This window comes from Nematolebias whitei, chromosome 2 (genome assembly GCF_014905685.2).
Source record: "Nematolebias whitei isolate Nwh7 chromosome 2, NemWhi1, whole genome shotgun sequence".
Classification (NCBI taxonomy): domain Eukaryota; kingdom Metazoa; phylum Chordata; class Actinopteri; order Cyprinodontiformes; family Rivulidae; genus Nematolebias; species Nematolebias whitei.
The window spans coordinates 12,835,201-12,853,255 of record NC_056499.1 but is presented as its reverse complement, the minus strand read 5'-3'; the positions used below and the strand labels follow the sequence as shown (position 1 = coordinate 12,853,255).

General features: G+C 40.3%; 2 protein-coding genes across 2 annotated transcripts in view; both read left to right on the top strand.

The window, feature by feature from the left end:
- pir (pirin) overlaps positions 1-1,206 on the top strand; it is a 13,564-nt gene extending 12,358 nt beyond the window's left edge. The window contains exons 9-10 of the mRNA XM_037696829.1: positions 818-884; positions 970-1,206. Coding sequence (XP_037552757.1) covers positions 818-884; positions 970-1,088 — 186 coding nt within the window. The 3' untranslated portion in view covers positions 1,089-1,206. The remainder of the gene's footprint in view (positions 1-817; positions 885-969) is intronic.
- Positions 1,207-11,960: 10,754 nt separating this feature from the next.
- vegfd (vascular endothelial growth factor D) lies at positions 11,961-15,322 on the top strand. Its single transcript, XM_037696828.1, has 7 exons — positions 11,961-12,171; positions 12,244-12,364; positions 12,510-12,579; positions 12,669-12,796; positions 12,870-12,985; positions 14,914-15,079; positions 15,304-15,322. Exons 1-7 carry the CDS (start codon positions 11,961-11,963, stop codon positions 15,320-15,322), a joined length of 831 nt encoding a protein of 276 aa, XP_037552756.1.
- Positions 15,323-18,055: the final 2,733 nt, after the last annotated feature.

Genomic DNA, 18,055 nt, shown 5'->3' with positions numbered 1-18,055 from the left:
TCAGTCTGTGTCAGTCAGTCCTTCAGTCAGTCAGTCTGTGTCAGTCATTCAGTCAGTCTGTGTCAGTCAGTCTGTGTCTGTCAGTCCTTCAGTCAGTCAGTCTGTGTCAGTTGGTCGGTCAGCTGTCCGTCCTTCAGTCCTGGACTCAGGTCTCAGGGAGGCAGCATCTTGAGCAGGGAGGTCCAGACAGAGCTGGTCTCTGGCGACCTCTTTCATTCCTTTAGGGAGGACTCCGAGGTCTGGGGGGTAATTTTTCCTGAGTGATGGAAGGACCCAGACAAACGAACACTAACAGATTGATCCCTCGTCAGAAGTAAGGACGTTGTTCTGGTCGGTCGTGGTGAAGAGAAATCTGAGTTGAAAGGCAATCTCTGGATTTACTGGTCAGTCTATGTTCTAACCCTCACCTGTGGTCATGAGGTTTGGATCAGAACTGAAAAAACCAGATCCTGGATGATGAAGTGAGCTTCCTCTGTAGGGTTGCCAGGCTCAGCCTTAGAGACAGGCTGAGGAGCTCGGTTATCCAGAGGAGTCTGTTCATGTGGTTCAGTTGTCTGATTCAGACACCTCCTTCTGGAGGTTTTTCAGCACTGAGAGAGAACCCCTGTGCAGACCCAGAACTCTTTAGAGGGATCCTAAAGCTCCTCTGGTCTGAGGACACCTCTTGGTCCTCCAGGAGGGACTAGAGAGGGGAAAGTCCGGGTTTCCCTGCTGGACCTGTTACCTCCACAACCCATCCAGGTTTATGAAAAGAGATGGATAAAACTGAAAACTGTCCGTTTGGATGAAGGTAACAGAATAATTTTTTGCTCCTCAGGGTTCTGAAGTTTCCCATTTCGTTCTGATCGCAGGAGAACCGATCAACGAGCCGGTGGTCCAACATGGTACAATTTAAATTTTATTCTTAAAGCTAGCAGACACAAATGTTTAACCATCTTTAACATGACGTGTTTAATGTTCACCCTTCAGGTCCGTTTGTGATGACCACCCAGGAGGAGATCCAGCAGGCCATGAAGGACTACCAGACGGGCCAGAACGGCTTCGAAAGAGCCCTAAACTGGAGGTCCAAAATCAGAACTTCTGTCTGAACTTCACTTCCTGTCACAACAGGAGCTTATTTATGGGGAAGTTTTGTGTTTTGGGAGTTTTATTTTCTCACCTAAAAGATATTTTAATATTTTGTTGTCTGCTAAAGCTTCATTTGGGGCAGCTTGACTGGAAGTTAAAATCCAGTTTAGATTTGAATTTAAATCATTCCTGTAATGAATATAGAGGTGCTGAAACTTTAAATAAGTTGTAAACTTTAAATTTATCATGACTCCTAGTTCTTCACTGTTTTAAACTCTAATAAAATCCATATTTCTTTAGGCTGCAGGTTTGAACATCTTGCAGAGTTTTTACACCAGGACCATTGTAATTTATTTGAAACATTAATAATAATTATTATTATTATCTCTGCTCTGAAACAGAAACCAGCAGGTTTAGTCGAATGTGAGGGTGTGGGGGTTGTACCTCCATCCAGTGGCTGCAGACATGAAATGCACTCATGGAAAGTAAATATTTTATAATTTCCTGAAGAAAACAGAATCTGTTGATCTGTTTGTTTGTTCAGAACTGATTTAAAGTATTTAATGTTAGTTTCTCTGATTAGAGCGTTAAAGCTGCGTTTTTAGTTTTTCTGTTGAAATAATCAAATTAACAGTTGAAGGATGTTCTTTCCAAGCCTAAAACACTTTTTATCAGTTACACAAACTTTAGTTTATTCTGCTTTATTTTAATATACATCTTGTAAGTTCTTTTTAATTTTTGATTGCTGATTTTGTATTTCATTTTCTTTTTTTTTATTCAGTTTGTGCAGATGATTCAAAAAATAAATTAAGATTTAATCGAATTCTTTGATGCTCCGGTTAAATAAACCTGTAAATGTTTCAGCGTTTTATGACGTCAACGAGCCAAAATCTACTGTTTAGCTGCTTTATCATCAAAATCTGTAAAATCCAAATATTTCCCTTCATGTTTCAGCAGATTATAGTTTAATAAGAAAAATTACAATCTAAAAAAATACAGTCAAGCTGAGAAAAACTGGTTTTGAATTTAAAAAAATTAAACACTAGCTAAAATTGGCAAATACAAGCTGCAATAGCAAAAAGCTAACTACAGTTAGCAAAGCTAACAAATGGCTAGATAAAACCTAAAAGTAGCAAAAGTAGCTACAAGTAACAGGGCTAACTAAAAGTAGCAAAAGGCTATATAAAAGCTAATTACAGTGTATAGCAAAAGTCTTGCTGAATGTGGTTAAAGCTTTACTGACAGCTAAAATGAGTAAAACACTAGCTAAAACCTAAAAGTAGCAAACTAGCCAAATGTAGCAATGGGGTAGCTAAAACTAGCAAAAGGTTAGTTAAAAATTAAAAGTAACAAAGAGCTCATTAAAAGCTGAAAGTAGCAAAAGTCTAGCTAGAAGCTAAAAGGAGCTATGGCAGTAGCTAAAATTTAAAAGTAGCCAACACAACCTAAAATGGTAAAAGACAAGCTAAAAGTAGCTAAATACTACCTAAAGGCAGTTAAAGGGTAGATAAAAGTAACAAACATTTAACTTAAAGCAACTACAAGTAGCAAAAGCCTGGCTAAAAGACAAAAGTTTCAGAACAGTGACTAAAAACTAAAAGTAACAAGAAGATCAGAACCAGCAGCTGAAGCAGATTTCAAAGAGAAAAATATGAAATCATCAAAGTTACAGAATCCAAAAGTCGTAGCAGCGACCTGAAGGAATCAAATGTTTTGAGCCACAAACAGCACAAACTCTGCAGACGTAGTTTGTTTATAAAAACTAGACTCAGACTTGGGGGGGGGGGGGGGGGGGGGCTCACATGTGATGGTCTGGATTTAAAACACTGAGTCCAGAGGGAGGGGATTTAGCAAACAGCTGAAGTACATATAAACATAAATAAAAACATTTTTAATTCAGCTGCAGGGGAAAGAATAACAACATAAACAATGTAAACAAGAACAGCAACATAACATACCAGAACAACAAAAACAAATGTAAACAAGAACAACAGCGTAACAAACAAGAACACCATCATAAACATAAATAAGAACAACAAAAAATGTAAACAACGAAAACGTAAACGATAACATAAACAAGAACACCACCATAAACAATGTAAATAAGAACAACAACAACACAAGAACAACAACATAACAGAGGCTGTAAGGTTTTTAAAATACTTGAAGACAGAAATTATTTTAACTGCCATAAATTAAAGGCAGAAATTTTTTGTTGAAGTTCTGAACTCTTGTTGTCTCCTCGGATTGGACTCTTTAGTTTCTGCTTCAGACCTTCAGGAGGTCCGGTTTTAAAGACCCCTCCTCCCTGGTTCCGTCCGGCCCTCACTCCTCTGTGCAGCTGGAGGATCAGGACTTTGTTCTGAGGGGATGGGGTGTGTGGTCTGAGGGACCCAGCTGGTCCTGGATCCTCTCCACAGAGGAAACCATCAGTCCGTCAGGGCCCTCGGTGGAGATGAACCGGTCCTGGTGCAGAACCTTTCTCCTGGTGATTCTGGTGCTGAAGCTCAGCTGGATAAACAGCAGCCACAGAGGAAGTACGGTAAGTTCTTTATTTTACTTTTAATAAAACCTAAAACCTCCTTAGCTCATCAGTTTGGACCTCGCTCATCAGAGAAACAGATGTTTTTATTAAAAAGCAGCTTTTTACCGAAGTCTTTTCATTTGTGATGTCCTAAACTGTCCCTCCTGTCCCTGCAGGAAGTGGACACATGTTCTGTCCCAGCTGTCACTAATTATCTGTGCATTTAATGTTTCATTTAAATCCTCATTCAAGTATTTTCAGTCTGTTTCTCATTTAAGAGTCAGAGACTAAGGAACATCTGGATTTGTCACCTGTTTCATGTAAAACTCAACACAGATGTGATTCAGAGCAAAGAATTTGAAGATTTAATTTCTTAGAGTTTCTGTCTGCTGAGCAGCTGCAGAGGCTCAAATGAGTCAGGGAGCGTTAAACGTTTTGTCTTCGGCTTGAAAAGTTTACACTTTTCATAAAAAAAAAAAAAAAATTTAAATTAAAACTTCAATATTTTGTAAACATTTTAAAACTCATTGAATTATGTTTTCTATTAAAAACAGTGTTGATGTTGAAAGCAAAAGCTAACTAAAGCAGCTAAAAGGAAAGTGTTAGCTAAAAGGGCCAGAAGCTGAGTTAAAGGTGAAAGACACAATAGAGTAGCTAAAGTTAAAACTAGCTAAATGGTAAGTAAAAGTAGCAAAGTCTTGCTAAATGTAACAAATGACTAGCTACAAGCAAAATGTAGCAAAAGGTTAGCTGGAAGCTGAAAGTAACAGGGTTTGATAAAAGTAGAAAAAGAACAGCTAAACAAGCAAAATGACAGCTTAAAGCAACTAAAAAAGTTAAATGTAGCTAAACTTAGCTAAAAGTAAAAGTACCGAAAGGGAAGCTAAAAGTAGCACAAGACTGATAATGGTAGTGTAGTGAACCAGGTCTGACCCTGAAGACCTCAAATCTACCAGATGGACAGAGACTGTTATTTTCATTGATCTGAATAAGTCTGAAATATCTGATGACTTTCTTTCTTGAATTAATCAAGCAGAAAAGACAATCCTCTATAATCATTACTGTTTTACAAATGTTTTGATAATCAATTGTGTTAGTTTCACTCAATTCTTACAGGTTGAAAAGAACTACTCATTTTTATTTTACATAAACAGTAAGTAATGATTTTTATTCCTCATTCAGAGAAGAAATCACCTGAATAAGCATTCCTTGATTTTCTGTCTGAAATGAGTCAAGTCGTAAGTATGTGAAAGGTTGGTTTTCGGTCAACTAAAATGTTTACCGAGAAAAATGTCATGTTTAAACTTTTTCAGAAGATTACCAAGAGTAGGCTCCAAAAAGTCTGCTGTTTCTGCAATAATCTTTTCTGTATGTGAAAACAGATTCATTCCCTGACCTTGATTTTGATAACAACTTACGTCACGAAAACACACCTCTTTCTGGTACATCCACGAATCAGAAAGCTCTAAATTGAACAGGAAGTCGACCCAAATAAAATGTGGCAACTTCCCAGTTCATGTTAGATTTTGAGGGATATGGAGTTCCAAGAGTGAGAGTTCAACAGGAAAAGATTCCATGGAGAATGGAAAAGTTCTGAAGGAGTTCAGAAGAGAACTAGAGTTATGAAGAGTTTTGGAGTTGCCGAGAATCCGGAGACGTGTGGGATTATAATTCTGTTTTGAGCTAACCACGCACGACTCTCCGAGGATTTTAGCTGTTCTTAACGGAGGCGCTGGAAACAGTCTGAAGGATGCTTACTGAGCTGATCTATCGTCAAACCAGGTAAAGACTTCTTCTTCGACTAAAGTGTACCGTGGACGGGCTGAGGATCTGACGGAGCGTGCAACTTCTGGTCAAACAGATTAAATTCCCTCACATAGTTCTCTGTAAGATAATCTCCTTTCATCTTAAACTCTTCTCTCTCACAAAATCAGTACAGATATTTTAGAAATATCTGAAGCAAAGTCCTCAAATCACCGCCGAGTGATTTGAAGTTCATTTTCTGTGAAACTGTCTGTTATTATTTTCATATTTTGCCAAATTAATGTAAATGTTTGATGTTAAACTTTGATTCTGAAAATAAATGATTCCATTCATTTGATGGGTCAAAGATAATAACGTCTCTCGTTCGCATTCCTTTAAATTCAATGCACGGCATTACACAGTCAGAAAAATGAAGAACTCGTGAATATAGTATGCATATAAACGGGGATATATTGTCATACTACAACAAGTGACACGTATCTCACGTGACTCACTACAGTAGCAAAGGGCTAGCTACTAGCTAAAGGTAGCAAAAGGCTAGCTAGAAGTAACAAACGCTACAAGCAAAGGGTAGCAAAAGGCATGGGAAAGACTAGCTAATAACATCCAAAATGAGCTAAATGGTAACTAAAAGTAAAAAGCTAGCTAAAATGAGTAGAATGGTAGCTAAAATTATAAATTTGCACTAAATTAGCATTTAAACAGAAAAAAGAGAAGAACGTTTAAAAGAAATTAGAGACCTCAGTGTATTTTTATGGGGAAAATGTTTGTAAATAAAGTTAAATATTCTGAAAACTCAAAGTCACAAAAACTGAAAAGCACAGGAGCCACCTCCTGAATAAGCCGAAGGTTTTTCAAAAACAACAAAAATCAGGAAAACAAACTTTAACTCCTCTAAAACAGTCTTCTCTTTGAAGTGTGGTTCTGCCTTTGGTTTTAAACTTACGTAACCTTTCTGAGATCTGTCACATGTTTTCTGGTTCTGGTTCCTTTTAGTTCTGGTTTCCTTCGCAGCTGGAGCCTCACACGTGGTTCTGTGCTTTTTACACTCTGTGAAGAAACATCACCACACCTCGCACCCGATCCAGATTTTTTATCAGTTCTGGGCCTGTTTACGTCTGATACTAACTTGTCTAAATGCTGCGGTGACTTTAAATCTGATTACATCTAATCCCTTTAATGTAAAACAAACGGAGCAGAGAACTGGGCCACGTTCGGTCATCACTATAAACCATTCAAACAAAGATTATCTGCAAAAGAATGTCACGCTAACACAACTTACACAGGATTGGTTTTGTTAAACTGCGTTCGTTTCTCATGTTTTTCCATAAATAATCATATTTATTACTACTGTTGCTGTTTGCAGCTACTGACAGATATTTCCATCCTGAAGGTCAGATTAATTAATTAATTAGTTTTAGTCTTTTATTGGTCTTTTATACCATTCTTTTTTCTACAACTTTTATGGTTTTTAAAAGCATTTTTGTATTTCTTTCCTGGTAAAATAAAGGTTTAAAATAAAAATATATTTTGTGGACTTTCTCTGATCCGAACAAGATCAGAATTATACACATATGCCCAAAAATATCCATAAACCACTAATATTTGGTCAAATGTCCATTAGCCAGTGTCACCTGGACCTCAGTCCTTTTGACTGTGTACGGTCTTCACTTCTTCTTCTACAGCTACTTGTTCTTCTTTTACTTTTACTGCTTTAACTGCTCTGGCTCATTCACCCATCAATTGTTCTTTTAAGGACTCCATCCATCCATCCATCCATCCATCAATCCATACATCTTCTACCGCTTATTTGTAATTGGTTGCAGAGGCAAGGAGTGAAACCCAGCCATTTCTCACCCCTGAGACACTTTCCAGCTCATCTGGGGGGACCCAGAGGCGTTCTCAGGCCAGAGAAGATACACAATCCCTCCAGCGACTTCTGGGCCTTCCCTGGGGTCTCCTACCAGTAGGACTTGCCCGGAAAACCTCTAAAGGGAGGAGTCTGTGAGGATTCTAATCAGATGCCCAAACCACCTCAAATGACTCCTTTTGATGCGGAGGAGCAGCAGCTCTACTCTGAGCTCCCCCTACATGATGGAGCTCCTCCTCCTATCTCTAAGGCTGAGCCCAACCCCCTTGCGAAGGAAGCCAATGTCAGCCACTTGTATCCAGAATCTTGTTCTTTCAGTTCTGATCCATACCTCATGACCATAGGTAAGGGTTTGGATGTAGACAGACCAGTCAATCAAGAGCTTTGCCTTTTGACTCAGCTCTCTCTTCACTACAACAGACTAAAGCAATGCCCTCATGAGGACAAGGCCCCAATCCATCGATCCATCTCCTGCTCTATCCATCACTTGTGAACAAGACACCCAGATACATGAACTCCTCCACCTGAGGCAAACACTTTCCCATACTCAGAGAGGGCATTCCACCCATTTCCAGTTGAGAACCATGGCCTCAGACTTTAAGGAGCTAACTCTCATCCCAGCTGCTTCACACTTGGCTGTGAACCGCCCCAGTGCACAATGACGGTCTTGGTCTGAAGATACCAACAGAACCACACCATCTGCATAAAACATAGATGAGACCATGCAGTTCCCAAACCAGACACCCTCCTCTCCATGGCTGCATCTCGAGATCCTATCCTTGAACACCACAAACAAGATTGGAGACAAGGGACAGCCGTGGCAGAGTCCAAGCTGAAAATGGGAACAAGCTTGACTTTGTGCCAATGAGGCAGACACAGCTGCTGCTTTGGTTCTACAGGGATTGGATAGCTCTTAAAAGGAACTCAGGCATGTACTTCCTCAGCACCCTCCACAGAATGCCTTGAGGAACACTGTCATAAGCCTTCTCCTGGTCCACAAAACACATGTCGACTGAAGAGGCAAACTCCCACGACCCCCTTAGCAACTCCACAAGGGTGAAGATCTGGTCCATTGTTCCATGACCAGGATGAAAGCCACACTGTTCCTCTTGAATTCAAGGTTTGATAATTGGTCGGAGTCTCCCTTCCAACACCCTGGAATAAACCTTCTAGGGGAGGGCGAGAAGGGTGCTCCCACAAAAACTGGAATATACTCTCTGGTCCCCCTTTTTAAATATGGGAACCACCATGCTGGTCTGCCACTCCACAGGCATTATCTCAGTCCTCCATGTAACATTGAAGAGATGTGTCAACCATGAGAGCCCCACAACATCTAGAACCTTCAGCATCTCTGTACAAATCTCATCCATCCCTGGCACCCTGCTACTGAGGAGTTTTTCGACTACCTCGGTGACCTCTACCATAATAATGGACTCAGCTTCCCCCAAGTCCTCAGACTCTGCTTCCTGAAAGGTGGACATGGTGGGTCGATTAAGGAAATCCTTGAAATGCTCCTTCCACCTCTCAACATTATCCTCAGTCTGGGTCAGCAACCTCCCACCCAAACCAAGCACAACCAGAAAAGGGGCTGCTTTCCTTTTCTAAGTCGTCAAACGGTTTGCCAGAATCTTCTTGAGGACAAGTCCAATAATGGTCAGTCAGGTCATCTGGACAGTTTTTTTTTTTTTTTACCATCCGAAAGTCTTCATCAGTCTGAGGAGTCACAAGTAAACTGTTTCCCCACCAAGCAGTACACTCCTTTAGTGGACCTACCAGTTTGCTGGTGAGAAGATGGATTCTGGGGGCTGTCCTCAGTCAGACTGAAAAAGTCTTTCGGGTGAAAGACGAAACATTTCTACATTTTTTGTTTTGTTTTGCTTTTTTTGAATGTCCAGAGGACCAGACTTAACTTTTTTAGATCTCTCAGGAATATTTCCCTCAAATATGTTTAAAGAGCGCAGCACGGTGGCGCAACTGGTAGAGCTGCTGCCTCTCAGCGAGCAGGTCCCTGGTGCAAACCCCGGTCCAGGGGCCTTTCTGGGTGGAGTTTGCATGTTCTCTCCGTGCATGCGTGGGTTTTCTCCAGATACTCCGGTTTCCTCCCATAGTCCAAAAACATGCATGTTAGGCTGATTGGTAACTCTAAATTGTCCCTAGGTGTGAGTGAGAGAGTGAATGGTTGTTTGTCTCTGTGTGGCCCTGTGATGGACTTGCGACCCGTCCAGGGTGTACCCCGCCCCTCGCACAGTGATTGCTGGACATGGGCACCAGCGACCCCCGTGACCCAAAATGGAATAAGCGGGTAAAAGAAAATGGATGGATGGATGTTTAAAGAGCTACAGCCTTTAGTTCCAACTTTATTCTAAACCACAGATGTACAAATCACAAAACAAGAATTACACTTTATATCAAAGCTAAAATAAAATCTGTATGAAACTAAACCACATATCTCAATTGAACAATTAAAGTAGACACAAAATGAGTGCAAATACATCAAATGATGAAAAAAAATATAGAATTTTAAAAATAGATATTTTTGTAGAATCTGGTTCATCAGATTTAATTCAGTTTATATAGCGCCAAGCCACAACAGAAGTTGTCTCAGGGCACTGAACGGAAATATTCATATATAAAATAAGTTGACAAAAACATGCATATTTAAAAATAATAATTTAACATTATTTATCTGAGGAGCAGACTGCTTTGAGTTGACCTCATCACCGAACCCTCATGGTGAACTAAAGTTCATTAAAAGTTCATTAGCAGGATTTTGGATTCTGGACACGCCTCCAGAACCCACCCTGAAGTGCGGTAGAAATCCAGGCTGAGCAGGGCTGAGTAATAGTGGTGGAAAAGGAGCATTAGCATTAATGGCACAACAAAAAGTAGCCTGACCAACAGCTCTCCTTGTGTGAATAGAGCATGCTCCGCTTCTCTCACGTGTCCTAGTCACATTCTAAGAAACACAGTGTAGCCTAAGTTAACTTAGGGGAAAAAAATCACAAGCCAGTTTGAAACAACAATAATCACTCCTTTTTACCAATGGTCTAGCATAATATGATCATCATCCATCATGTTTATTAGTAACTTAAAATACTTAATTAAAACTTCAGTAATGGGCTAGGTCTACTGTAACATTACCCAGTTGTAGGATCAAGAGACAAACATGTAGCATTAACACAGTATGAACAACAGTCAGGAATTGTTTCTAAAAGAACATTATCAAATATTTTATATGAACAGTAAGATCTCTCCGCACACGAGGAAATGTACCCCAGGGTGAGCTAACCTCAGACAAACAAACAAAGATAGATGAAATGGTGGAGGTAGTGAAACTCATGGTGCTACCTAAGGCATTTAGTGAGACATTTCTGCCTTATCAGCCAGCATTAAGGCAAAGAAGACGGGCAATAATAACAACAACAAACAACAAGAACAATGATAATAAATTCTAAGCTGCTAATAACTTCAAATAGTTACTGCAGTGGATGTTTCCATGACACAGAGCAACACATGGTGGGAACTCGCTGTGAAATTCAGTATGTAAGAGTGTAAACTTTACATTAAACAACCTAGTAAACACTTTATACAAAATCAGTTTAGTTTAAACAAAGACTAAACTTATGTAACCAGAAGTTACAACATATATCCACATATAAAACACACAAAACAAAGCACAATTAGCTTTAAGCATTAACATTTACTTTAACCATGAAGCATTCAATATAATTATGACAGAAAATGGAGGATTTACCTGCAGTTACCTTTGTACAGATGAACATGTGGTATTTCCTGTTTGTTGTATTCAGCTGCTCATGGGGTCGGCCGCTAGACTTTATTCATCTTTTTACATTTTTCCAAACTTGGTTTAGTTTTTAAAATGAAATAAACCATATTCACTCACTAAATGCTCAGGGTAACACGTGTATGAATAATTACATGTTCCCCTCTGACAACATTAAACCATTTTTCCACAATGATTTTCTCGGTGTAGCTCCTGCAGGTAAAGGGCATTTAACTTCAGGACAAATTGAGGTTGCCGATTGATCAGTTGCTGATATGCCTACTGGACTGATTGACAGGTGGCCTTGAGGAGCCGACTCGTGAAAAAAAAAAAAAAACTAAAAACGAGAACTGCAGCCGGTCCTTATTCAGTCAGAAACCAATTCTGATGTTTGGGACCTTTTTTCATTCAACCTTTATTTAAACAGATAAATCACATTGAGCCTCGAAGACTCATTTACAAGTGACACCTGTTCGTCTCACTTTGTCCTCCATTGTCTGGTTGGACCCATCTGTGTCCAAGTTCCAACCATGCAGCTGTTGATTTTTAAGTGAAGAGATTTGGAAGTAATCCTCTTTCATTATTTGTCCCACAGCATGATGCTACCACTTCCATGCCTGACAGGTGGTTCAGAAACATCACCTTGACTCCTCCAAACATCCTTCTTGTCTTTGTGTCCAAACAGCTCAATATTTGTCTCACTTAACCCTTAAAATTTTCTCCAAAAGACATTTACACTAGCTCAATAGCTGTAAAACTGGCTAAATTTTCAGAAATTTGTTGTCTGATTTGAGTTAGCTGTGGCAGCCATCTTGAATTAGGTTGAATCCAAAAGTTAATGCTTTGTAGATGAACATCCATTGACCAAATCAGTCTTCTGGTTCATGAGGTATTTTGCTAACAGACAGACAAACCCATTAACATCAGTTTGTTTTGATTGGCAGCAGGTGATGAGGCAGTGGGAAAAGGAGGTGCGCTCGGCCTCAAACTTGGACGAGCTGCTGAAACTCACAGATTTTCCTGACTGGAAGTTGTGGAAATGTCGTCTGAAGCTGCAGCAGCCGAAGAGCCACGCAGAAACCGTCTCCTCTCCGGCTTCAGTCGGGTCGCACCGCTCCACACGTTACGCTGCAGAGTCCTACAGCCTGGAGATTCTGAAAGGTTGGAGGAGGTGCTCTGTGGAGCTTCTTTGGATCTTTGCTCTGACTGATGCAAGTTTTTCTTCCTGTTCAGCCATAGATGAGGAGTGGCAGCGCACTCAGTGTATGCCCAGGGAGACGTGTGTCGATGTGGCCAAGGAGCTGGGCACCGACCCCGTCGTCTTCTTCAAGCCACCCTGTGTGTCTCTCCACAGGTGTGTCCAGCAGCAAATCAGATTCAGACCCTTTTTATCTACTCAACCACCATCACATCTTTTCTAATATTCTATCTGGATAAAAACTGAAGGTTAAACCGTAACAGTTAGGATTAGTCACCATGAGTTTGTTTCCTGCTGGCAGGTGCAGTGGCTGCTGCAATCAGGAGGGCGTCAGCTGCAGGAACACGTCTTTTGTATTTGTGAACAAAACTGTGAGTCAGTTCATTTAGATTTTTATTTTTAGCAGATTTGAGCTACAGAAACCAAACTGACTTTACATTTGTGTGATCGTGCATTTTAGGTCCTCAGTCTAATTCCCTTAAAGTTTGTACCAGAGCCTGTGCTGGTAAAGGTAGCCAACCACACTGAGTGCAGGTGCATGGAGCCTGCAATAATTCGCCGTAACGCTCAGCCTCACCAGAGCAGTGGGTGAGTCCAAAACAGTGACAACATTTCTCCAATCAATAACGGTATGTGTTTAAGTCTTTGGGTTTGTTGGCAGCTGTTCTCTGATGGACCAGCTGTCAGAGTCAGAGGACTCCAGGAGACTTTGTGCCACCGGATGGATTTGGGATTGTTCATCTGAGAGATGTGTTCCTTACACGTCCAGCGCACCAGGTGATGGAGCCAGTTTCATGTTGTGCTGCATCAGATGATCAAATTTTACTGGAAGGGTTGTCAAACATTTCTGCATTCCAGAGTTTTAAAGTGCTTACCTGTTCAACTGATCATTTGGATTAAACAATCATAACTGATGCACGTCATAAAAACTGTTAGATCCCCAGTTTGTTCATGCCAATGATGAATCTTCTTCACACATCTTTAGTGGTGGAGCTTCTCACAGTTCAGTGTTTGGACCAAATCTTTTCATAGATTCTTCCATGCAGTGAAATTATTAGCAGAAGATAAATCTTTAATGTTATGCCGATGATACTATGTTCTATTTATCCACGAAGCCTGACAAATCAAACCAGTTACTTAGATTACAAGTATGTCTTAGAGAAATAAAAACCTGGATGATTCTACGTCCATCCATTTTCCATTTTCAGAAAGCAAGAGCAGGAGGGAAACCCAGACTTCCCTCTCTCCAGCCACATTTTCCAGCTTCTCTTAAGGTATCCCAAGGTGGTCCCAAGCCAGAGAAAATACATGATCCATCCAGAGAGTTCTGGATCTTTAGGGTCTCCTCCCAGTGCTGTACGCCTGGAAACACCTTCAGAAATGGGCATTCAAACCACTTCAGCTGACTTTCAGTGAGGAGAACTACTCCAGGCTTATCTCGAAGGCTGAGCCTGACAACATTGTGGAGGAAGCTCATTTCAGTCACTTGGATCCAGGATCTTGTTCTTTCAGTCCTGATCCAAACCATGACCATAGATGAGGGTACAGATCTCCTTAGATAGAGAACTTTACTAATTGGCTTTTATGTATGTGAATGTTTCTGTAAAGTGCCCTGAGACAACTTTGTTGTGATTTGGCGCTATATAAATAAACTGAACTGAACAGATCGGTAAATCCAGACCTTTGCCTTTCAGCTCAGCTCCATCTTCATCACAAATGACCAGAACAATGCACTTGTCCTTTGATTCTTCTCCATCCTTCCATTCCTCAGGAACAAGACTCCTAGAATAACTCTCCCCTGACCCATAAAGTTCATTCCACACCTAATTATCTGTTTTTATGTTCAAACAAAACATGGGTTGGGTTTTGTGAACCTGAGCATCTTATAAACAAGCCTTGCAGTTGTTCACTTCCTCTGGACCCAAACGAGACGAAAAGTAAATTTTAGTATTGCCTTCCTCTGGGTGGCAGTACATTGTCCTGCAGTTCTAACCTGAAGAAACTTGGTGTTATTTTTGATCTAGATATAAAACTAAGAGAACCACCTTCTTCCACTTGTGTAACGTTGCTTAAATCAGGATTCATAGTGAAATAAAAATGAGGATCTAGTCAAATCTACATTTTCAGATGGCTGTAAAGGCCAATCCTTGATTCACATATTCTGTTACAGTGAGGGCATGTATGAATGATTGTCCTTGGTGTGGTAATTTGAGGGACTCTTCTGGAAACCCCTTTTTGCCTCAGCAGCACAGTGGAGGTCCCTTTCCAGGTGTTGTGTTGTAATGGATCATCTTCCTCCACGTGTCTCTATTTAGAGAAGCCTCCTCCCAGGTGTTAAGGTCAAAGCAACTGGTTTTTAAATGTTGTTCTTGTACCTCTTCTGCCCTCCTGGTGTTTGTTTCCCTTCCAGGGATGGAGCTGGCCATCAAGACGTTGTTTCAGGCGTTTGTGTAACGTGACCTGTTCTTTGTAACTGGTGTTGAATGATGATTGTGGTGATGCTGGGCATCACTGCTACAAAGCTCTCAACAGTCTAGCTCCATCTTATATTACAGATCTTATTGTTCCATATTTTACTAACAGAGCACTTCACTCTCAGTCTGCAAGTTTACTTGTGGTTCCTAGAGTTTGTAAAAGCAGAATGGGAGCTTTCAGTTCTCAGTCTCTTCTCTTGTAAAACCAACTCAGTTTCTTGTTTTGTGCAGAACTTCCTCTCAGTCCCTGGATGCCGGACTGTGAGATCGACGTGGACCGCTGCGACTGCCTTCCCAGACCAGAACCCCTCCTGCAGCCCAAACCGGTCCACCGCTGCCATCTCAACTCCTCCATCTGCACCCACAGACATCAACGCTTTGACAAAGCCTCGTGTCGGTGAGTCAGACGGCTTTTTAAAAACTTCTGTTTATGGATCTGTCCTGATGTGAAAAGTTTTTACTATGATGCTCCTAATAACACCACCATTTGATTTGATATTAGATATTTTATGTCTAATTTGCTGCCTTTAATTGCTTTATACTGTATAAGAACATGTGCCTTTATAGAGTTTTTCACACTAATAAACAAAATTTAAAACCATGAACCTCTTTTCTCTTCAGATGCAGACTGCATAAGTAGAGATCGGATAAAAGACGACAAGCTGCTCGCCACAGAACAGTGAAATAAATAAATCCTATAATTTATTTACAGCCTATTTATGGAGACCACTTTGATTCTATTAACTCACTTGACCATGTTAATTGAGTCTTATTAACAGGCCTGCATTAGTTTATAAAGAATGTTTAAATTTTGTGAATTGTATGTGTTCCTTGTGTACTGAATGTGTAGTTTATGATTAAAGGTTATTTTTATAACTCAGAGTTGTTATAATGGTATAGATTTTTCCTCTCAAAGATATTTAAGAATAAAATTCACTTTAACTTACAGCTGTTGGAGTAACAAAATTAATTATTCCTTTAGATATTAATTTAAATGAGCTAATTAAGATTTTTTTTAAGAATTAAAGTGATTTATTTAAGAAATTAGTTGTTAACCCTCCTGCTGCCCTTGGGTCAAAATGACCCACAAAGCATAAAATGAAGACCTTGTTGGTCATTTTGACCCAAGGGCAGCAGGGGGTTAAACAAAATATCTTGTTTTGCCAATTCAGAAAGAAAACCAACTAAGTCCAGACTATTTTGCTAACAGACAGCATTGAATGAAACGAATGTCACATCATTTGTTAGCACTCAAGAGTATGTGTTGGAGATAACTCTCAGCAACTCTCATGCTGAAGCTCTGTTTACACAACACATTTTTTGAGTGAAACCAGCGCTTTTCTGCCACCGTTCAGCTGCTCATGTACACGACAACAGCGCATGTTCCCTCTGAAACTGAAGGTTTCTGAATCCAGAGTGGAGGCGTTTGTCAAATACTCCGCAGGTGTGAAGTCGTCCTCCAGGCGGCTGCGCTCAGAAGTTGTTCTGCTCTAACAACCGTTACAGTTAATGGTAGAGAGCAGAGGGTTGTTTGTGCTTCTCGCCATTTTTCAGGAGCAAACCAACAACATCCTTGGTCCAGAGGAACGTTCCTGTGATCATGCACTACAGTTAAGCCCAGGATCAGGGTTGCCAGATAAACACAAATATGTTTATTTTACCCCCTCCTTTTCTGTGCTCGAGTTTACCAAACACACACCTCATCTTACAACACAGTCACTCAGCACATAGGACAGTTTGGGTCAAAATATAATAGTTTTAACGTGGCAGTTCACCATTTCTTATCTGGCAACCCTGCCTAGCATGGAAACTACATTTGTTCCATGTAAACGCATCTTTTTCTTGTTTATTCGCCTCAGTAAATATTAGAAAAACACTGACGGCTTCCAGAGAGTGTTCTTGTGTGAACAGGGCCTGAATTTCAGCTGGATACCTTTAAAACTGACTTGAGTTACTGTGTAGCCATTTTAGGTTCCCATAATGACCGAATGGGTGACCTGGTACATCTGGACCATAGAAACCACTTCTGGACAATAGAAACTACACCTGGACCATGTAAACCACACTTTCAATATGGAAACCACACTTGGACCAGAGAAACTACACCTGGGCTAAAAACAAATAAAAAATCCTGCTGGAAAAAAAAAAATTGAACTGTTAGACCTTTGACCCTTGTCTATGCTAATGGATCGTATTTGTGACTTTTTTTATTTATTTTTTATTAAACAATCAGTGCTGAGCCGTACCTGCAGCTCTGACGTATATTTAGATTGACAGCTGTCATGTTTTTGTTTATCTGACAATAGCTTGTATAAAACAATACAATACTGTAATATCATGTAAGAAAAGACACAATGGTTAAACTGAAATAAAGACTGATGAAAACATTAAGACTAATGAAGACTGATTAAAGTTAAAGTGGAATGAAATGAACATCTGCAGTGCTCACTGAAGGCCGCAGTTTGAAAACATGTTTTAGCTAATGAAACATTTAAAGAGAACCTCACTGGTCCCTCCCACTTTGGACTGGACCAGGTCTTTTTCTTTGAGACTTTGAGGAATGTCCGATCACCTGATGCCACAGCTGCGGCTCCAGGTTCCTGAGGATCTGTAGGGATGAGATTAGCAGAAAATCTTTCTCGTTTGTTCAGCGAGTGTCTCGTCAGCTTCTTCACTGTCTTACAAAAAGCTGTCAGTTGTGGAGTGACATAAGGCCTCCACTGCACCTGCAGCCTTTCAAAAGGTGTCAGTCCGGTTGGTTTGGGTGTAACAACAGCATTCACAACGTTTGTACCACTGTTACCGTAGCTCTGCTCCAGGATCACATCTATAATGTCTCCTAGTACTTTTTCAACAGTCGGTGCATCAGGATGAGTCCAACGGAAAGCTTCCATACATTTTGACTAGGCATCAATTATTGTTGGACAACATCTATTTCCTTCAGATTTGTTTGATAAAAAAATCGATGTGCATAATTGCTTGAGAAGGAGCTTGTGGAGATTGTCCTGTTTTAGGAGTTTTGTCCACAGCAGGTTGTTTTTAACACAGATCAGTCATCCTGAACAAAAAGTATTTGCCTAAGTTGTAAACCGACGCTCTTTGTAAAACCACTGCATTCATCCCACCTGTTGAAACATGCACCATCCCATTAGATGCAGCACAGCAACACACATTTTTAGGCAAGTCAAGCTTATTTCAGGACTGTAATACGGTCCATCACGTCCATCGTTGTCTTCTTCTTTCGGCTTTTCTCTCTTCAGGAGTCGCCACAGTGAGTCATCCTCTTTCATAATTTCCGCCGGCACCCTGTTTATCAACAGCACCGTTGTGCTCCACATATGTTCCCAAAATCATTTTAGTTTTTTGGAGTTAT